Source organism: Ovis aries, chromosome 14 (assembly GCF_016772045.2).
Source record: "Ovis aries strain OAR_USU_Benz2616 breed Rambouillet chromosome 14, ARS-UI_Ramb_v3.0, whole genome shotgun sequence".
NCBI lineage: Eukaryota > Metazoa > Chordata > Mammalia > Artiodactyla > Bovidae > Ovis > Ovis aries.
Window position 1 is genome coordinate 56,151,392 of NC_056067.1, and position 18,065 is coordinate 56,169,456.

The 18,065-nt window shown below is 52.7% G+C and overlaps 1 protein-coding gene across 6 annotated transcripts in view; it reads left to right on the forward strand.

The window, feature by feature from the left end:
• Positions 1-18,065, forward strand: part of MYH14 (myosin heavy chain 14) — an 89,296-nt gene that overhangs the window by 14,338 nt on the left and 56,893 nt on the right. For 5 of the 6 annotated variants that reach the window (XM_042230991.1, XM_042230995.2, XM_042230994.1 and 2 more), the window contains 9 exons: positions 2,175-2,585; positions 7,187-7,343; positions 8,831-8,858; positions 8,988-9,090; positions 9,787-9,810; positions 11,627-11,719; positions 12,096-12,159; positions 15,598-15,696; positions 16,619-16,759. In XM_042230991.1, coding sequence (XP_042086925.1) covers positions 2,175-2,585; positions 7,187-7,343; positions 8,831-8,858; positions 8,988-9,090; positions 9,787-9,810; positions 11,627-11,719; positions 12,096-12,159; positions 15,598-15,696; positions 16,619-16,759 — 1,120 coding nt within the window. The remainder of the gene's footprint in view (positions 1-2,174; positions 2,586-7,186; positions 7,344-8,830; positions 8,859-8,987; positions 9,091-9,786; positions 9,811-11,626; positions 11,720-12,095; positions 12,160-15,597; positions 15,697-16,618; positions 16,760-18,065) is intronic. The other variant, XM_042230992.1, reaches the window with a different exon arrangement.

The window sequence follows — 18,065 nt, forward strand, 5'->3', positions numbered from 1 at the left end:
TCTCTGGATCCCCAGACTCGTTCTGGGCAGAGCTCAGGACTTAAGAAAACTTCAGGGAATGTTGAGTGAATGCAGAAGTTAATGAATGGGGCCAGCCCGTGGTAAAGAGAAGGATTTCAGGTTGCAGGGAAGAAAGCCAGGGCTAACCAAGTGATGAAATTCAGGTCTGTTCTGGGATAACCTACAGGTGGTCAGGGAACCTGAGTTACAGAAATCAGCTTGACACTGTCGTAGGGCTTACATCTATGAGGTCAAGGTCTTCAGCATGACCCAGTCTGACCCCCTTTGTCCCTAATCTTTCCTTACTTACCACCCTTTCTCCCTGGATCACCTGGCTCCAGCCACACTGGCCTCTCACAATGCCCTAGACATAGAGGCACATGCCTGCCCCAGGGCCTTTGCAAGAGCTGTTCTCCCAGCCTGGAATGCTTTTTTGTCTGAGATTCCCATGGCCAGTTCCCTTCATCTCCCTCAGGTCCTTATTCAGATGCCACATCAGAGAGGCTTTCCTTGGCCACCCCAATTAAAACTTCAATGCCCTTCAACCCTAACAGTCCCTGTTCTCTGCTTCATTCTCCCTCTTGGCATGTATCATCATTGAACATACTGTATAATTTACTTATTTATCTTTGAATCTGTCTCCTGAGATTAGAGCAGCACTAACTCACAGAAACACGATGCAAGCCAAATGTGTAATTTAAAATTTTCTAGCCACATAAAAAATAACGAAATAAAATGGAACAAGTGACGTAAGTGCTAATGATGTATTTTTTTAATCCAATATGTTACCAAATGTAAGAAACACGAATGAGCTTTTTGTTGTGCTGTCTTTGAAACTGGGTGTGTGTCTTATGCTCAGAACCCATCTCAGTATGGATTCTCCATTTCAGCTCTCCAGTAGCCACACATGACTGTGGCTCCTACGATAGCCAGATCAGGGCTAGAATGTAAACACCTTAGGAAGGCAGGAATCTTTTTCTGGCTTGTCCTTTGCTATATGGCTGACACCTTGAACAGTATCATAGCCTGGCTTATTAAAGAATTATTTTTAGAAAATCTATTTTATTGAAATATAGTGGATTTACAATGTTGTGTTAATTTGTTCTGTATAGCAAAGTGATTCAGTTATACGTACATATTCTTTTCCATTATGGTTTATCACTCTTCATTGAATAGCATTCCCTGGGCTATACAGTAGGACCTTGTATCCATTCTATCTATAATAGTTGGCATCTGCTAATCCCCAACTTCCAATCCTTGTCTCTCTCATCCCCCACCCCTTGGCCGCAAGTCTATTCTCTATGTCTGTGAGTCTGTTTCTCTTTCCTGCTGCTGCTGCTAAGTCGCTTCAGTCGTGTCCGACTCTGTGCGACCCCGTAGATGGCAGCCCGTCAGACTCCCTCGCCCCTGGGATTCTCCAGGCAAGAATACTGGAGTGGGTTGCCATTTCCTTCTCCAATGCATGAAAGTGAAAAGTGAAAATGAAGTCGCTCAGTCATGTCTGACTCTTAGCGACCCCATGGACTGCGGCCCACCAGGCTCCTCCATCCATGGGATTTTCCAAGCAAGAGTACTGGAGTGGGGTGCCATTGCCTTCTCCAGTTTCTCTTTCCTAGATAAGTAAATTTGTTACCTATTTTAGATTCTAATATAAGTTATATGGTATTTGTCTTTCTCTGACAGTTCATTGACTGTGATAACCCCTAGGTCCATCCATGTTGCTGCAAATAGCATTACTTCATTCTGTTTTTTGAATGGCTGAGTAGCATCCATTGTATATATGTACGTCTTTATCCATTCATCTGTCAATGGACATTCAGGTTGTTATTCAAGAATTATTGAATTGGGAATTCGCGGGCGGTTTAGTGGTTAGGACTCCCAGCTTTCAGTGCCAGTGGCCCCTGTTCAGTCCCTGGTGGGGGAATTAAGATCCTGGAAGCCTCGTGGTCCAGCCACACACACACACACACACACACACACACACACACACAAGAATTACTGAATGAATGAATGGATAGAGAGTTGGATGGTAGAATGGGTAAAAAAGGTCTGTGAACCCATTTTGCAGAAGTGTAAATTGAGGTTTGGTGGGGAAGGCAGTGGCGACTGTCAGGGGGATCTGGGGTGGGGATGGAACCCCTCCTTGACCCCGGTCCTCTGCTCTCTCCCTGCAGACCATGGCAGCAGTGACCGTGTCGGTGCCCGGGCGGAAGGCGCCCCCCAGGCCGGGCCCGGTGCCCGAGGCCGCCCAGCCGTTCCTGTTCGCGCCTCGCGGGCCGGGCGTGGGCAGCGGGCCCGGGGGCTCGGCCGCGTCCCCGCAAGTGGAGTGGACGGCGCGGCGCCTGGTGTGGGTGCCGTCGGAGCTACACGGCTTCGAGGCGGCGGCACTGCGGCACGAGGGCGACGAGGAGGCCGAGGTGGAGCTGGCGGAGAGCGGCCGGCGGCTGCGGCTGCCGCGCGACCAGATCCAGCGCATGAACCCGCCCAAGTTCAGCAAGGCCGAGGACATGGCCGAGCTGACCTGCCTCAACGAGGCCTCCGTGCTGCACAACCTCCGCGAGCGCTACTACTCCGGCCTCATCTACGTGAGTGGCTTCGTTCCCCGGGAGGGCCTTGCCTGGGCTGGGGCGGCTGGGTGTCAGCACCCCAGCTGGAACCGACGTGAGGCTGTTTCTAATTTTCCCCTCAGGTTGCATGACGATGCCCACCCTTGGTTGCCAAATGATAAATTATTGGATTACCAGGACTGCCTCAGACCCCATTGCAGGCGTTTCATATTATACAGTAGATGCTCCGTATTGGGCTTCCCCTGTGGCTCAGTGGTAAAGAATCCGCCTGCAATGCAGGAGCCCCAGAAGATGCGGGTTCGATCCCTGGGTAGGGAAGTTCCCCTGGAGAAGGAAATGGCAACCCACTCCAGAGCTCTTGCCTGGAGAATCCCAGGGACCGGGGAGCCTGGTGGGCGGCCGTCTATGGGGTCACACAGAGTTGGACACCACTGAAGCGACTTAGCAGCAGCAGCAGCAGGATTGGCCATAGTGAGATTGACTGTGCCCTAGTTACTGTTAACCTTTCAATGTCTCACGTTGTTTAATCTTAATAGCAAGCAGGTGGGGTAGGGCAGTGGTTCTTAGCTCTGCCTTCTAGTTATAGTCAGCTGGGGAATTTTTACAAAATACCAGCGCTGGAGCCCTGCCCCACCCCATTTGAATCAGACTCTCTGGGGGTGTGACATGGACACCAGCATTTTTAATAAGCTTCCAGGGTGGTTCTAATGGGCAGCCAGAGTGTCGTTCAGAGTAAGCAGGATTAGAGACGTTGACCAGGAATGTTGACAATAATAGTGAGAAATAATGATCATGGGTGGCTAGCAAATATTTATCGAGCACTTAACGATGTGCCAAGTACTGTTCTAAGTGCTGCGTGTGGGTTATCAGCTCACTTCTGGGCTGGGGACTTGTCCTTATCGCCTGATGTTTCAGGAATGTTAAGTGACTTGAGTCCCAGGTCACATGGACGTGAAGGATTTGAACCCAGGCAGCTGGCTGCAGAGTCACGCTCTGAATCCCAGCTTAGAGGGCTGGAGTCTCACTGCCTTGCTCATTGAAACTGGCCCATCAAGAATAGCCACAAAATATCTCCCTAAGACCCCAAAAGGAAAAGTGCTGGACTAAATGATAAGATGTATCAAAAAATAAAAATAAATAAGCTGGCCTCAATGTCCACCCCGTTAAGGGTCATAAGCACAAGATGAGGGTATTTTTATGAATTCTGACTCCTGTTTTGGGGAAAGACTGAGGCCGTGAGAGGGGCCAGTAGCTGGCTCAGGGCCCCTCAGCTTTTGGTGGCAGAGGTGGGATTTGACCTCAGGATTATCTGGCCCTGGATTGAGGTAACACCTTCTGCAGCCTGTGTTGGGCCCTTAGGATTTCTCACTTGCCTTTGTGAGCCATGGGAGGTCTGTGAGCCTCTGTCTAGGCCACTGCTCTGAACCTCATCAAAATCAGGGAATCAGAGAGGCACCCCAAAAACCTGAGCCACCCCTTTCCTGTTAATAAACACTCTGAACCCTCATGGTAACATTGTAGGGTATCTCCTATCATCCCCATTCTGTTGGTGGGGACACTGAGCCTCAGAGAGGGGCCAAGACTTAGGCCACGCCCCACAAGCTACCAACCAGCTTAACTGGAATTTGAACCCAGGCCCCCATTCTACCCACAGCAGTGGGAAGATCACTGGGAAAGTTCAGGGGGGAAAATGGTGAGGCCTGAGCAAAGCTTGTGGTCTGAGAGTCAGAGAATTGGGCCCTGACAAATGAAAGTGAGATGGAAGTTTCTGGAAGCCCAGACAGGAAGGAAATTGGGCCTTAACAATAATCATTAGCACTCAGGGAGTGCCTGCTTTCTCCATGAGGTGCTGTTCTAAACTTCATTTCAGTATGATCTTGTTGACCTCCTCACCACATAAGGCTGTGAGGTAGGGGTTATCACCTCCTTTGCCAATGGCTTGGAGAGGAAAAGACATTGTCCAGGAGTAGTTAACAGCTAATGTATTAGGCGTGCATAGGGACTTCCCTGGTCGTCTAGTGGTTAAGACTCAACGCTTCCACTGCAGGGGGTGCGGGTTTGAGTCCTGGCCAGGGAACTAAGATCCTGCGTGCTTCAAGATGCAACATAATTGAGTAAATAAATAAAAAATAAGCATGCACAGGGCTCCAGGGCCCACACTCAGCTCGGTATTTGCAACATGAACTTGTGGGTAGCTCTCCGAAGCCCTCTGTAGAAGCGCTGTTCCCATCCCCGTGTGATGAAAAGGGGACCCGGGAAAGTTAAGGTGTGTGCTCAAGCCACCCAGCTAGAAGATTCGATTCAAGCTCCACCTGGCTTGTCCTCGGGCTGTGCTTAGTAAATACTAACTGGCCAAAGGGAAAGACAGTGCTTCCCAGTGGAAAGGGAGAGGGGGATGTCCGGGATTCCAGAAACCAGTTCCTGCTGCTCATAAGCTATTTGGCCTGGTGTGGTCCCTTCCCTGGGATGCCCAGGGCAGAAGGGGACCCCATCTGCTGGACGCTGGCCGTGCCCTCTGCTCCGGGAGGCACCTGAAGATGCTTGGCATCATGTCCCTCTCAGAATCCTTCTAGATGGTGGAGGTTCAGAGCTCCATTTCCCCAGAGCTGGAAACTCACGCTTGGAGAGGGCAAACACCCGGAGTCAAGTCACACAGGCTAGAAACGTGGGATGACGCAGCACCTGAGTGAAGTCTTAGCTCCCAGGTGGGCTGGGAACCTGAGGGTGTCTCAGCACCGCGACTGGAGCGCCTTTGACTGCCCTGCCTTGGGCTGTCTGGTTTTTATTCAGTCATCCTTAATCCCCACCGCCTCTGTAATGAGCTGGGGAGGGTTTCTCAGGGAGGAAACCGAGACTGAGGGGAGAGTCGCTGGTCTGCGGAGGGGCGGTGGCAGCGGGGAGTTGGACCTGGTGGGTCCGCCTTCAGAGTCCTGCCCCAGGCCCTTCCAGCCAGGCTTCTGCAGCTGTGCACTGGCCACTCAGGTGTCCCCGGCCCTCTCTAGGTGCACCGGCCTCAGCCCTTTCCCCACTGGCATTGGCAGCCAGCTCAGGTTCCCTCTAGGGTGTCGCCCTGGTGATAAGGTATGGCTGGCAGGAGGGGGCTGGGACGGGGATGGGGTGCAGGAGGTGGGCTCCTCCGCCAGCCAGAAGTGGGGGCCGGGGCACCAGCAGCCATGAGATACCCTCCCTGGGAATGTGGTCTGGCCGCCCCGCCCTTTGAGAGCTCTGGGGAGCTGCTGGCGGGGCGGGCAGACACCCAGCAAACCGGTTGTTCTGCTCCGGGCTGGCCACCCACCCTCCCATCCGTAAAAGCTTGGCACCGGGCAGCCTGCGGTGGCCACACCCTCACTCTGCGTGAGAAGCTCAAGTTGTCTGGGAGCTTAAAGCAGTTCTGCTATCAATCGACAAGTAAACAGCTAGTCATTTAACTCGCTAAGTAGCTAACTAGCTGCCTAAGAAGCTAGTTGGTTTCATAGTTAACTAGCTGAGACCCTGGGGCTTCCCTGGTGGCTCAGTGGTAAAGAATCTGCCTGCCAGTGCAGGAGACATGGGTTTGATCCCTGGGTCCCGAAGATCCCCTGGAGAAGGAAATGGCAACCCACTTCAGTATTCTTGCCTGGGAAATCCCATGGACAGAGGGGCCTGGCAGTCCGTGAGGTGGCAAAGAGTCAGACATGACTGCACAACTAAACATCAGCTGAGCCCCTAAGCAACTCTCTGGCTGTATTAGCTAGCTTGACCCAGCTAAGTTAACTAGTTAGCTCTCTGGATTGTGTTAGCTAGGTGGTCAGCTAGTTCTCTAGCCGGTCTAACTGCCTTGATCCATTCTGTCTCTCGTCTACCTGAGGCTCCGTTAGAGCTGAAACAGTGCTTAAATGATTACCAGGTCCTGAACTCAGGTCCAGCAGGTGTGTGGACAAATTCAGGGCATCCATGAACTTGGATGCAAAAAAAAAAAAAAAAAAATTACATCTTTATTTTCACGGACCTCAAACCTGAAATTTAGCATGTCCTCCAATAAGAGAGAAGACCAAGACCGTCGTGGATGCAGGTCCTGTGAGTCTGTTATCAACAGAAACCGCAGACATCCTCCCGTCAATTTTCAGTGGCTGCAGATACAGGAAGCACTCTTCCAGAAATATTCTATGTGTATTCAAGCAGATTCAGAAAAGTGTTCTTCTCGCAAAGTTCTTGTTTCCTTTCTGTGATGTTGTTTTGGAGATAGTTCTCTGTCTGTAGAGGCCAGAAACCTCATAGGAATTCATTGTATGACCATGCATCCCGATCGTTTCCGGTCCTTCGTTATTTTAAAGGAATGATGCTACAGATGAACTTGGCACTTGGTCCTTTCATGCGTGTGAGTCCAAGCAGTGACAGGGCTACAAAGCCTCCATTCTCTCCCCTTGTGAATCCTCATTCATACAGCACCTTTGTGCAATTTGGAAAGCTTCTTTTCAACCATCATCCTGAAACCATAACAAATGCTGAAATCTACATTGTCATTGTCCCTTTGCTGGATGTCGTGCAGAACCTGCCCAGCTGTACATGGCAACTCTGTGCTGCCCCTGGGTCGCAGGTGGGTAGCTAGCTGAGGCCGTCTCCCTTCTTGCCCACTGCAGACGTATTCCGGCCTTTTCTGTGTGGTCATCAACCCATACAAGCAGCTGCCCATCTATACAGAGGCCATCGTGGAGATGTACCGGGGCAAGAAGCGCCATGAAGTGCCACCCCACGTGTACGCAGTGACCGAAGGAGCCTACCGAAGCATGCTTCAGGGTGAGTGTGGGGTGGGGGCTGCTGGAGGTGCCTCTTCAATGGGGACTGGGCTGGGGGTCAGGATTAGATGTCAGCTCAAGGGTTTCAGACTCTGCAAGGCTTCTTTGTGGGGCAGGAAGGAACACAAATGGAGGGCCGAGTGGGCAATGCTCTGAGTTCCACCAGACAGGTCCCTTTTCATCCGCCTCTGTTTACCCCTCCCCGCAATAAGCATCACTTGGAAGCTCATTGGTTCCAGGCTTCTACAAAAATTCCTCTTGAAACAGTGACTCTTAAGAGTGTTCATTCATTCAATATTTATGTTGCTGACACGATCTACATTGTTATGAATGAATGTCACCCCTTAGAGAATGGGTGTACAGCTGGGCAGGTTGATGTCCATCAGAGGGGTGCCATTTACTCCATGACAATTGATAACTCGGGGCAAAATTCCATAATTCCATGTGGTACACATAATACATTCATTATCTATTTATTGTAGGTCATCTATTTTAATAAATATTTGTATATATTAAAAAACATATTAAACATTTTAAAGTTTGTATCTTTCTATCATGACATTAATAGTAGGCAGCATATAAGCTGTATTTACAAAGCAGCGGTTCCCAGAGTGTAGTCCTCTCATCATCAACCTCAGCATCACTTAGGAACTTGTTTGAAATGTCAACTCAGTCTTTACTCTTGACCTGCAGAGTTAGAAAGCCTAGGGAGAGCCATGGACCTTGCCAGTTCCCACTGTCCTTGGTGTCTAACACTGAGTAGGTGGTCTGTGTGCATTTTTTGAAGGGATGGCTCAGATGGTAAAGAATCTGGCTGCAATGAGGGAGACCCAGGTTCCATCCCTGGGTCGGAAAGACCCCCTGGAGGAGGGCATGGCAACCCACTCCAGTAGTCTTGCTTGGAGAATTGCATGGATAGAGGTGCCTGGAGAGGGAGGCTATAGTCCATGGAGTCACAAAGAGTAGGACACGGCTGAATGACTAACACAGCAACTTGTCAGACCCAGGATGAGCAGAGGAGGAGATAGTAGGGACCGAGCTGTGCTCTCTGCCCTCAGGTCGGACAGACGACCCCCAGTGGGCCATCAGTCACCATCACTACATTCTGTGGCCTGTTTGCTATTACAGGCTGAGCCTGGGGTCTAGGATCTCCCTCTCATATCTCTGAATCTCATCATTCAGCCCGAGGCGGCACACAGTAGGGGCTCAAATTGAAGTTTGTTGAATGAATTACATTCTGTTCGGTTGGAGTTTGTTGTCTTCATTTTACAGGTTAGGACACACTGAGGCTCAGGGAGGGACAGCTGCTTTCCCAGAGCCACACAGCCAAAAAGAGGCTGAGTCAGGATCAGGTATTAGAATCTAGGAGGATCATATGTCAAAAACCCAGCTTTTCCTGAGCCCTCGGGAAAGATTTTGAAAAGAGGGTGGCCGGCATCTCGCTGGAAAAACCTTCCCAGGTGACCCGTCCCCCTCTGTCCCCTACAGATCGTGAGGACCAGTCCATTCTCTGCACGTGAGTAATCCTGAAGGACTTCCCGGAGGAAGTGGGATTCCCAGCTGGGCATGGCTCTGCTTGGAGTGGATGGGGCTTACCAGGTGATTTGGGCTGACTGTTTCTGCTTCCCTTTGTGCCCCCCCTTAGTGGGGAGTCCGGGGCCGGGAAGACAGAAAACACCAAGAAAGTCATCCAGTACCTCGCCCACGTGGCGTCATCACCAAAGGGCCGGAAGGAGCCTGGTGTCCCGGTAAGTGACCTGCCTTGGGACATACTCTGGAGCCTGCCACCAGATGCTCCCTCCCTCTCAGGCTCTGCTTCCCCTCCTAACTCCCCGCCCCTCATGGAAGAACACAGTCACAGGCCTTCTCCTGGCTGTCCCTGCCCCACCCCCACCCCCGAATCCCTGCTATGTGCCTGATATATAGTGCTGGGAGCCGAGGCAGGATGGACACAAAGATTGCAACAGCCAGTCCTTTGCCTCGCTGACCCTTGGAACAGTGCCTCTGGCACTGTAGTAGGAGCTTACATCCCAGAGCACCCACTACGTGTCTGGTCTGTTTAGGTTCCTGCAGTGCCCAGGTTTGCTTTGTAAGTGAGCGTTTATATGTAGCCCTAGTCCTTTGACTTATATTACCGTAACACCCCAGTGAGGTGGGTGTGGTTTTTCCTGCGTTAAAGATGGGAAAGCAAAGTCACACCTGGGGTGGGTCGGTTGTCCAAGGTCACACGCCCAGAAAGGGCTAGCCCAGATTCAAACCCCAGTTGACGGGGCCGCTGCCAGCTCTCCACCCTCAGGCACCCCGCTCCACAGGCCAGTTTCCCCAGCCCCTGTCTCTCTATCCCACCCCTTGCCCCCTCCCCCAACCTCAAGCTCACCTGTGTGTCTGTCCATGTTCCATGTGCTGTGTCCTGGTCCGTGTCTCGTGTCCTGTGACTTCCTCAGGCCTCCGCCGGCGCCGTGTCTTATGTGAGTAGCAGGGAATCATCTCGAGTCCTGCCACCCCTAATACCACCTGGGTCACCCCAACCCACAGTCTTCCTGGCAGACAGGTCCCAAGGCACTGACGGTCACCCCTGCCTGGAGGCCACATTGTCACTTTTGATGGTCCTACTATGCACAGCAGGCACCACGCTGTCATTTCATGCAACCCTACAGTGGGCACACACCCAGGCCTCCCACTGTTGCTTATGGCAGCCCGACTGTGTAGTGAAGGACAGGGAAGCCTGGCGTGCTGCAGTTCATGGGGTTGCAGAGTCAGACACAACTTAGCGATTGAACAGCTGTGTGCACACACCCAGGGCCATTTAGTGTGGTCCTGTTGTGCATGTGCAGACCCTCCCACATAGCTGTGTATATTAGCCCTACTGTATCTGTGCAGAGTGGCCACAGATCCCAATGGGAAACAACTCAGAGCCTATAACTACCATCTATTGTTGATCTGCTAAATGTATGTAGACAGAGCCCACGGATACCACGCTTTCACACAGCCCAGGGACCCACAGTGCCATTCATGGTAGGTAGGCCTACTTTGTACCCCTAGCTCAGGCTAGTGTCTGAGGGCTCACAGGGCATTTAAAGAAATAGTTGGGATCTTTGAGAACCTGGCTAGGAAAGAGGAGAAGAGGATTGTCATGTATTGAGCACCTACTGTGTTCCTGGCTCCGACACCCAAGTGGCTGTAGGGAAGCTCAGAATAAGATCTCTAGCCGTGGGGGCCCGAGGAGGGATAAATTGGCAGTAGGTGATTAACAGATACATACTACCATATATAAGATAAACAGCAGGGATTTACTATATACCCAGGGAAAAACTGAACTTCCCTGGTGTCTCAGACAGTAAAGAATCTGCCTGCAATGTGGGAGATCCGGGTTCAATCCCTGGTTCAGGAAGATCCCCTGAGGAAATGGCAACCCACTCCAGTATTCTTGCCTGGAGAATTCCATGGACAGAGGAGCCTTGACAGCTACAGTCCATGAGGTTGCAAAGAGTCGGACACAACTGGACAACTAGCACTTTCATAGGAAACAATAGTCAATATTTTGTAAGTTTTAAGGGAAAAGAATCAGAAAAAGAATATATATATATCTAAACCACATTGCTGTACACTTGAAACTAGCTCAATATTAACTATACTTCAATTTTTAAAATTGCTGTCTTGAAAAAAAGAAAAGTCCCCACTCAAGGATTAGCCTGACTGGGGAGGGAAACTACCATTTCTTGAATGTGTACTATGTGTCAAACAGTTTGAAGAACTTTACATAGATGGTATAGATTTTTCTTTAGGTCCACAAGTGATACATGAGTACGTATTCACTGTAACAACAACAAAGCAGGCAAAATGAAATTCCTCTTTCCTTCTCTCAGTCCTCTGTCCTTGCAGTGGCTTACTCTGTTGACATTTTGGTGTGTATCCTTGCAGACCCTTCTCTAAATGTCTACAAACATATATCTATACGTATAGACATGGGAGTCTTGTTCTGTGGTGGTGTTTTCTCGGTTCTTTTTTTTTTTTTAATAGGATCACATTGTAGGTGTTGTCCTGAGACTTGCCTTTTTTTGTTTTGTTTCCGCTGGACAATGGATCTTAGAGAAGTTTCCTCATTCCCTTCACAGCAGACTGAAGGGCAAGCCCAGATCCGGGAAACCTGGCACACGCCCAGACACACAGAAAGGCCCCTCACACACAGACACTCAGCCAGAGCCCCCACCCCAGCGGGGCTAGCGCCCTCACCGCGCCCCCACCAACCCCGCCACTGACAGGCCATCCCCCGACCCCCTGCAGGGTGAGCTGGAGCGGCAGCTTCTTCAGGCTAACCCGGTCCTGGAGGCCTTTGGCAACGCCAAGACGGTGAAGAATGACAACTCCTCCCGCTTCGTGAGTGCTGGGGGAGGGCGGGGCCTGGGCTCGAGTTAATGAACCGGGAACTGGGAGCAAAAGAAGGTTGGGGGCAGACAGGACGTGTGGGTCCGTAAGAGGGGAGGGACCTGGGGTCCACGGATCCTGGCCTGAAGGATGAAGGAGAACTGGGGACCTGGGTCCTAAGGAAGGAAGTCAGAGGCGGGTGGACCTTGAATTCTCCCGGGGAGGCGCCCCTCCCCACCGCATCACGGCCCCGCTGGATCGGATGGGGTTCAGATGTAGGGAGATAGTCAAGAGACAGGCTGACTCTCGGAGGGGTGAGTGTGGGTTGGGGGTGCTCCCCAGGCCCGCAGGACCTTCCGCCAAGCCCCTCCACCCGCCTCCCTCGCAGGGCAAATTCATCCGCATCAACTTCGACGTTGCCGGGTACATCGTGGGCGCCAACATTGAGACCTGTATCCTCTCACCGTCCAGAGGGGGTACCCGGGGACGGGGAAGAGCGGCGGCGGCCAAAGAGGGCGGCCCTTGGGGTCTCACCTCGTATAGGAAACAGGGGTCCACACTCGCCCGGAACCCTGGCTCCCTGCTGCCGACCCTGTGCCTTCGTTTCCCTCTCGGCAGAAGGAGAGGGACGCTGGAACCTCCGGAAGGGGCAGGCGCAGCGGGGAGGACGGCGCAGGGCGTGTGGGGGGCCGACACCAGCTTCCAGAGCCCTGGCCCCGTGGAGTCACGTGGGACGTGCTTAATCCCTAGGTGTTCCAACACATGTTCCAACAGCTACACTCATCAGAGACTCCGCACTGGGGGGTTTTATTGGGGGCTGGTCGCATAGGCCCCGCCTGACCAGCGCATACCCAAATTTCAGAGTCCGGGAAGGAAAACAGATGTTCAGCAGAAAGCATGTTGGTTTACACAGTTTAGGTGCAGAGAGCCCGTGCTATCAGCCTGAAGTTCAGATTCCCAGACACCAGCCAAAGACGGGCCTTGCAAGCCTGCTGACTCCCGCCAAGCTGTGTCCAACTTTCCCCACCGGTGGCAAAAACGCTCCCTAGAACTCTCATGGACGGAGGAGCCTGGTAGGCTGCAGTCCATGGGGTCGCTAGGAATCAAACACGGCTGAGCAACTTCACTTTCACTTTTCACTTTCATGCATTGGAGAAGGAAATGGCAACCCACTCCAGTGTTCTTACCTGGAGAATCCCAGAGATGGGGGAGCCCGGTGGGCTACCATCTATGGGGTCTCACAGAGTCAGACACGACTGAAGCAACTTAGCAGCAGCAGCAGAAATTTACAAGATAGAACCCAGAAGGTCCAGGAGTGCAAAGCTTAAGAGAACAAGGGAAGACATCACACCAACCCTGGGTTTGAATCCCAGCTCTGCAGCTTTGAGGCTGGGGGCCCTTAAGCCTGTGATTTGACCTCTCTGGGCCTCAGTTTCCCCATCCGTAGAAGGGGGCAAGTCATAGAACCTACCCTTGAAGGGTCTGAAGGACAATGTGAGGTACATTCTTAGCATGCCTCCTGCCACATAAGCACTCAAGAATGAGTTACCTGGGGACTTGCCTGATGGTCCAGAGGTTAGGACTCCCATGTTCCCCATGCAGAAGCCCCGGATTCGATCCCTAGTCAGTGGAACTAGATCCTGCATGCTGCAACTAAGACCCGGTGCAGCCGAATACACACACACACACACACACACACACACACACACGCACACACACACACACACATATTTAAGCTTATTTTTAAAAAAGGAAGAATGAACTACCTGAGACTTCGCTGGTGGGCGGTCCGGGTTAGGACTTGGTGCTTTCACTGTCAAGGGCTTGGGTTCAATCCCTGGTCTGGGAATTAAAATCCCACAAGCCGCTGCAAGGATGGGCCAAAAGAAAAAAAAAAAAAAAGAGCTATCATTATTAGAAATGAATGATTAAGTTAGCACTGTCCTTATAATGTTAATATGTTAATATTGTTGGTTAATAACTGTGATTTGTAATGTGGGTGATATTAATAACAAATCATATTTCCACCCCTGGGGTGTCAGCTCACTGTCCCATACCTGTCCCCTCTCCCTGTCATCCAGGGAGAGATTGAGAAGCAGTGTGTTGGCAAAGAGTTTTTCCTAAGAGGGCTTGTGTGTGTGCTCAGTCGTGTCCGATTCTTTGCGACCCCATGGACTGTAGCCCACCAGGCTTGTCTGTCCGTGGCATTTCCCAGGCAAGAATACTGGAGTGGCTTGCCATTTCCTTCTCCAGGGGATCTTCCCAAGCCAGGGATCAAACCCGAGTCTCTTGCATCTCCTGCTTTGGCGGGCAGATTCATTACCACTAGAGGCTTAGGGAGTAAGGAAGCAGGGACCTCCCTGTCAAGCCCTGGGCCCCGTAGACTCTACTGCTGCTTGGTAAGCACTTCCTTGGGCTCAAGGCCTGGTGACCCCTGCAGCCACCAACCCCCGATCCCCACAGTTCTTGTGGCCCATCACCCCACTTCATGGTGCTTCCTGCTCACATAGCTTCTTAAAGCTCAGGGCTCTCTCTGCCCCACCCCTTCCTCCATCCTGCCACCCTGAGCGTCCGTGGACCCCAGGGCTCCAGTAGCCTCTTCTGTTCACCTGTGTCTTCCCTGTCAGCTTCCGAATGCTAACTTTCTCCTGTCCACACTCCCCATCCCACTGGGGCTGCTCTCACTGGGCACGGTTCTCCTGCTTGGCTGTCTCTGCCTCAGGCCCAGTGACCAGGCTGTGGACTGATGCTTTCGAGGCTGGTGACCCTCCCAAACAGATGGATTGATCCCTTTCACACCAGCATCCCTCATGACCAACATTTTGGAGGGTTGACCTTGTGTCTGGGGCCACCCTGAGAACTCTCCGTCTGTTAACTCAGTGCCTCATATCTGTAACCCTGTGAGGCAGATGCTATTTTTTTTAAGGCTTTTTTTTTTTTTTAATGTGGACCATTTTTTTTTTTTTTAACATCCTTTAGTTACAACACTGCTTCCGTTTTATGTTTTGGTTTTTTGGCTGCGAATGTGGGGATCTTGGTTCCGAGATCAGGGATTGAATCTTCACCCCCTTCTAAGACTTGGAAGGCCAGGTGTTAACCATTGGACTGCCATGTCCAGCTCTCTGCCACCCCGTGGACTGCAGCCCGCCAGGCTCCTCTGTGCATGGGATTTCCCAGGCAAGAGTCCTGAGTTGCCACTTCATCCTCCAGGGGATCTTTCTGACCCAGGAACTGAACCTGTGTCTCCTGCATTGGCAGGCAGATTCTTTACCACCGGGCCACCTGGGAAGAATCATGTGCTTGGTGGTCCGTGAGCACAGGACACAGATGGTTACACCAAATATCAGTTGTTTTATTTTCCTTTAAGGCGTCTTACCAATTTTTAGTGTGTAAACCAGCCATCTGGCTTTCCCAGAAGGCAGAAGCTGAGAGCCCACGTAGGGGGAACCTGAGGCTGGGAGGGTCATGATGACAGGTGGTTTTTTTTTTTTTTTTTCGGCCATGCCACATGGCATGTGGGATCTTAGTTCCCTTACCAGGGATCAAACCTGCCTCCTTTGCACTGGAAGTGCAGCGTCTTAACCACTGGACTGCCAGAGAAGCCCTGACAGTAAGCATTCTTATCCATGGTAAAGGACAAACCAGGCGCCTGCTCAGGTGTTGGCTACAGAATAACTCATTTACCCCCAGGGCACCTCAGGGACTCATGCATGGGTGTCAGTATCAGGCTCCTTGCACAGGTGAAGAAACTGAGGCACGAGGCTAAAGTGACATGTCCATGGTCACTGGTCCAGTTAGGTTGCCCGCCAGGTCTGTGAGCGCCTCTACTGTTCCATGAGAGAGCAGGAGGGGGTCCTCTCCTCCGTGGCACCTTGACTCAGCCCGCCCAGACCTGCTGGAGAAGTCGCGCGCCATCCGCCAGGCTAAGGACGAGTGTAGCTTCCACATCTTCTACCAGCTGCTGGGAGGCGCCGGGGAGCAGCTCAAGGGTCAGTGTCGGGCGGCTCTGGGGGACTGGGCGCGAGTTGCATGCGGACCCCCTGGAGAGGAGGACTTGGGGGAGCTAACCTTTGTTCAGCCCCTGCTCTATGTCAGGCTCCTGCTGGGTGGCGGCTTCTCTCGCCTCCTGGATCCCGCTGCCTCTCGACTTCCGCCGCCCCCAGACTCTGCTGTCCTTTGGCTCCTGCTGTCTCCTGGGTCTTGCTCACGCCAGCTCCGCGGGGACATGGCTCCTGCCACCCTCTCCTGAACCTCCACGGGGCTCCGCTTCCTCCAGCCCCGCGCTGTGACGACTCCAGCTTTGCCGCCGCGTGGTTCCCGATGATGATCGTGGTTTCTGAGCCCCTGCCTCCTGGCTCCTGCCTGAGACCCCTTCTGTCTCCTGCTCTGCGCCCCTCCAGCCCTCTGGCTGCGGAAACGCCCCAGGCTCTCTCTTCTATGGCGGCCCCGCTGCCCTGCGGCTCCCTCGCAATCTGGCTCCTTCCACCCTGTAGCTTGGGCCGCCTCCTGATCCCTCCGCACCCAGCCTCCCGCTCCTGGTGGCTTCCGAACCCACACACGCTCTGCCGCCCGAGCCCTGCTGTCCCGTGGCTTCTGCTAACTCGGGCACCCGCAGCCCTGTTGCTTCTGCCGGTGGGTGCCTCTCACCTGCTCTGGGCAGTTCTGCGTCTTGAGAATCACTATGAAAGGAAGGAAGAGGAAAGGTCTGAGATGTGCTAAGTACCCACTTCACAGGCCAGCCCTTCCCACCAAACCCGTGAAGAAAGGATCCCGGTTCATTTGACAGAGGAAGAGACCGAGGTTCCTAGTGGGGCAGTGATGCACGTCCTCGGGTAGCTATTTAGGAAGCCAGGACATGAGTCTGACGCTACGGCTCATACTTGACCTCGGCCTCTGCCGTTACCCCTACAGCTGACCTGCTCCTGGAGCCCTTCTCCCACTACCGCTTCCTGACCAACGGGCCGTCTTCCTCTCCGGGCCAGGAGCGCGAGCTCTTCCAGGAGACGCTGGAGTCCCTGCGCGTCCTGGGATTCACCCATGAGGAGATCACCTGTGAGTGAGCCCAGACCCTGCCTGGTAAAGGGTGGGGGTGGGCTGCACGGGAAGGAAGGGCACTTGGCCGTTCATGGCTCGGTTTGAAAACTGCAACAGGGAACAGAGAAGGGAGGGAGCTTTAAATAGGGGATCAGGAAGGACATGGTGAGATGGTGATGATTGCAGGATGGTCTGGAGAGCTCACATGTGAATGTTGGTGCTATCAGGGAAGAACGTACTAGGCAGCGGAGGGGAGGGACAGTATGTGCAGAGGCCCTGAGGCAGGAAAGGCATGGTGTGTTTGAGGCATTGAAACTTCTCTAGGGACTTGAGAAGCTAACCACTTAACAGTGGTTAAGACTCCATGCTTCCACCCCAGGGGCACAGGTTCGAGCCGTGGTCAGGGAACTAAGATCCTGCACGCTGCTCAGTATGGCCAAAAAAAAAAGAAAGAAACTTGTCCAATTCTCTAATGGCCTCAATTAGTCAGTGACCCAGGTGGATGGGGAGATGAAGCTGCAGAGGCAGTTGGGGGGGGGGGGGGGACTTTGTTCTGAGGGCACTAGGGAGCCAGGGGAGGGCTGGGAGCCACGGAGAAGCAGCTCTGGGTTGTGTGAGGCTGGAAGAGGCTGAAATGAGGGTACGGGGAAGGCACTGACTGTGGCCCCGAGTCTGCCCTGGAGCACTGGGGTGAAACACTCAGCTCATCAGCCCTTGTTCTGCCGCTTTGCCCCTCCCCTTTCTCACCAAACAGTGGGTTCTGACAGTAGTTCATCTGCAGTACTGTTTTCCTTGGCCAGGGCTGCCGTCATAGAGTACTATACACAAGTGCCTTGCTTGTGTGCTAAGTCGCTCAGTCATGTCCCACTCTTTGAGACCCCATGGACTGTAGCCCTCCAGGCTCCTCTGTCCATGGGATTCTCCAGGCAAGAATACTGGAGTGGATTGCTATGACCTCCTCCAGGGGATCTTCCTGACACAGGGATCGAACCTGGGTCTCTTACTTCTCCTGCATTGGCAGGTGGGTTCTTTGCCACTAGCACCATCTGGGAAGCCCAAATGAATGCTTTAAACATGTGAAATCAATCGTCTTCCTGTTCTGGAGGCGGGAAGTCTGAGAGCAGGGTGTCGGCGGGGTTGGTTGGTCCTGGAAGATTCTGCTTCCTTCCTCTCCCCTGGCTTCTGGTGGTCTCCTGGCAATTTTGGCTTCTCCTGGCTGGTAGAAGCATCACCTGATTTCTGCCTTCCGCTTCACGGGGCGCACCTCCCTGCCTGTGCGTCTGCCTGCAGCCTCCCCTTTTTATAGGATGCCCGTCATTTTGGA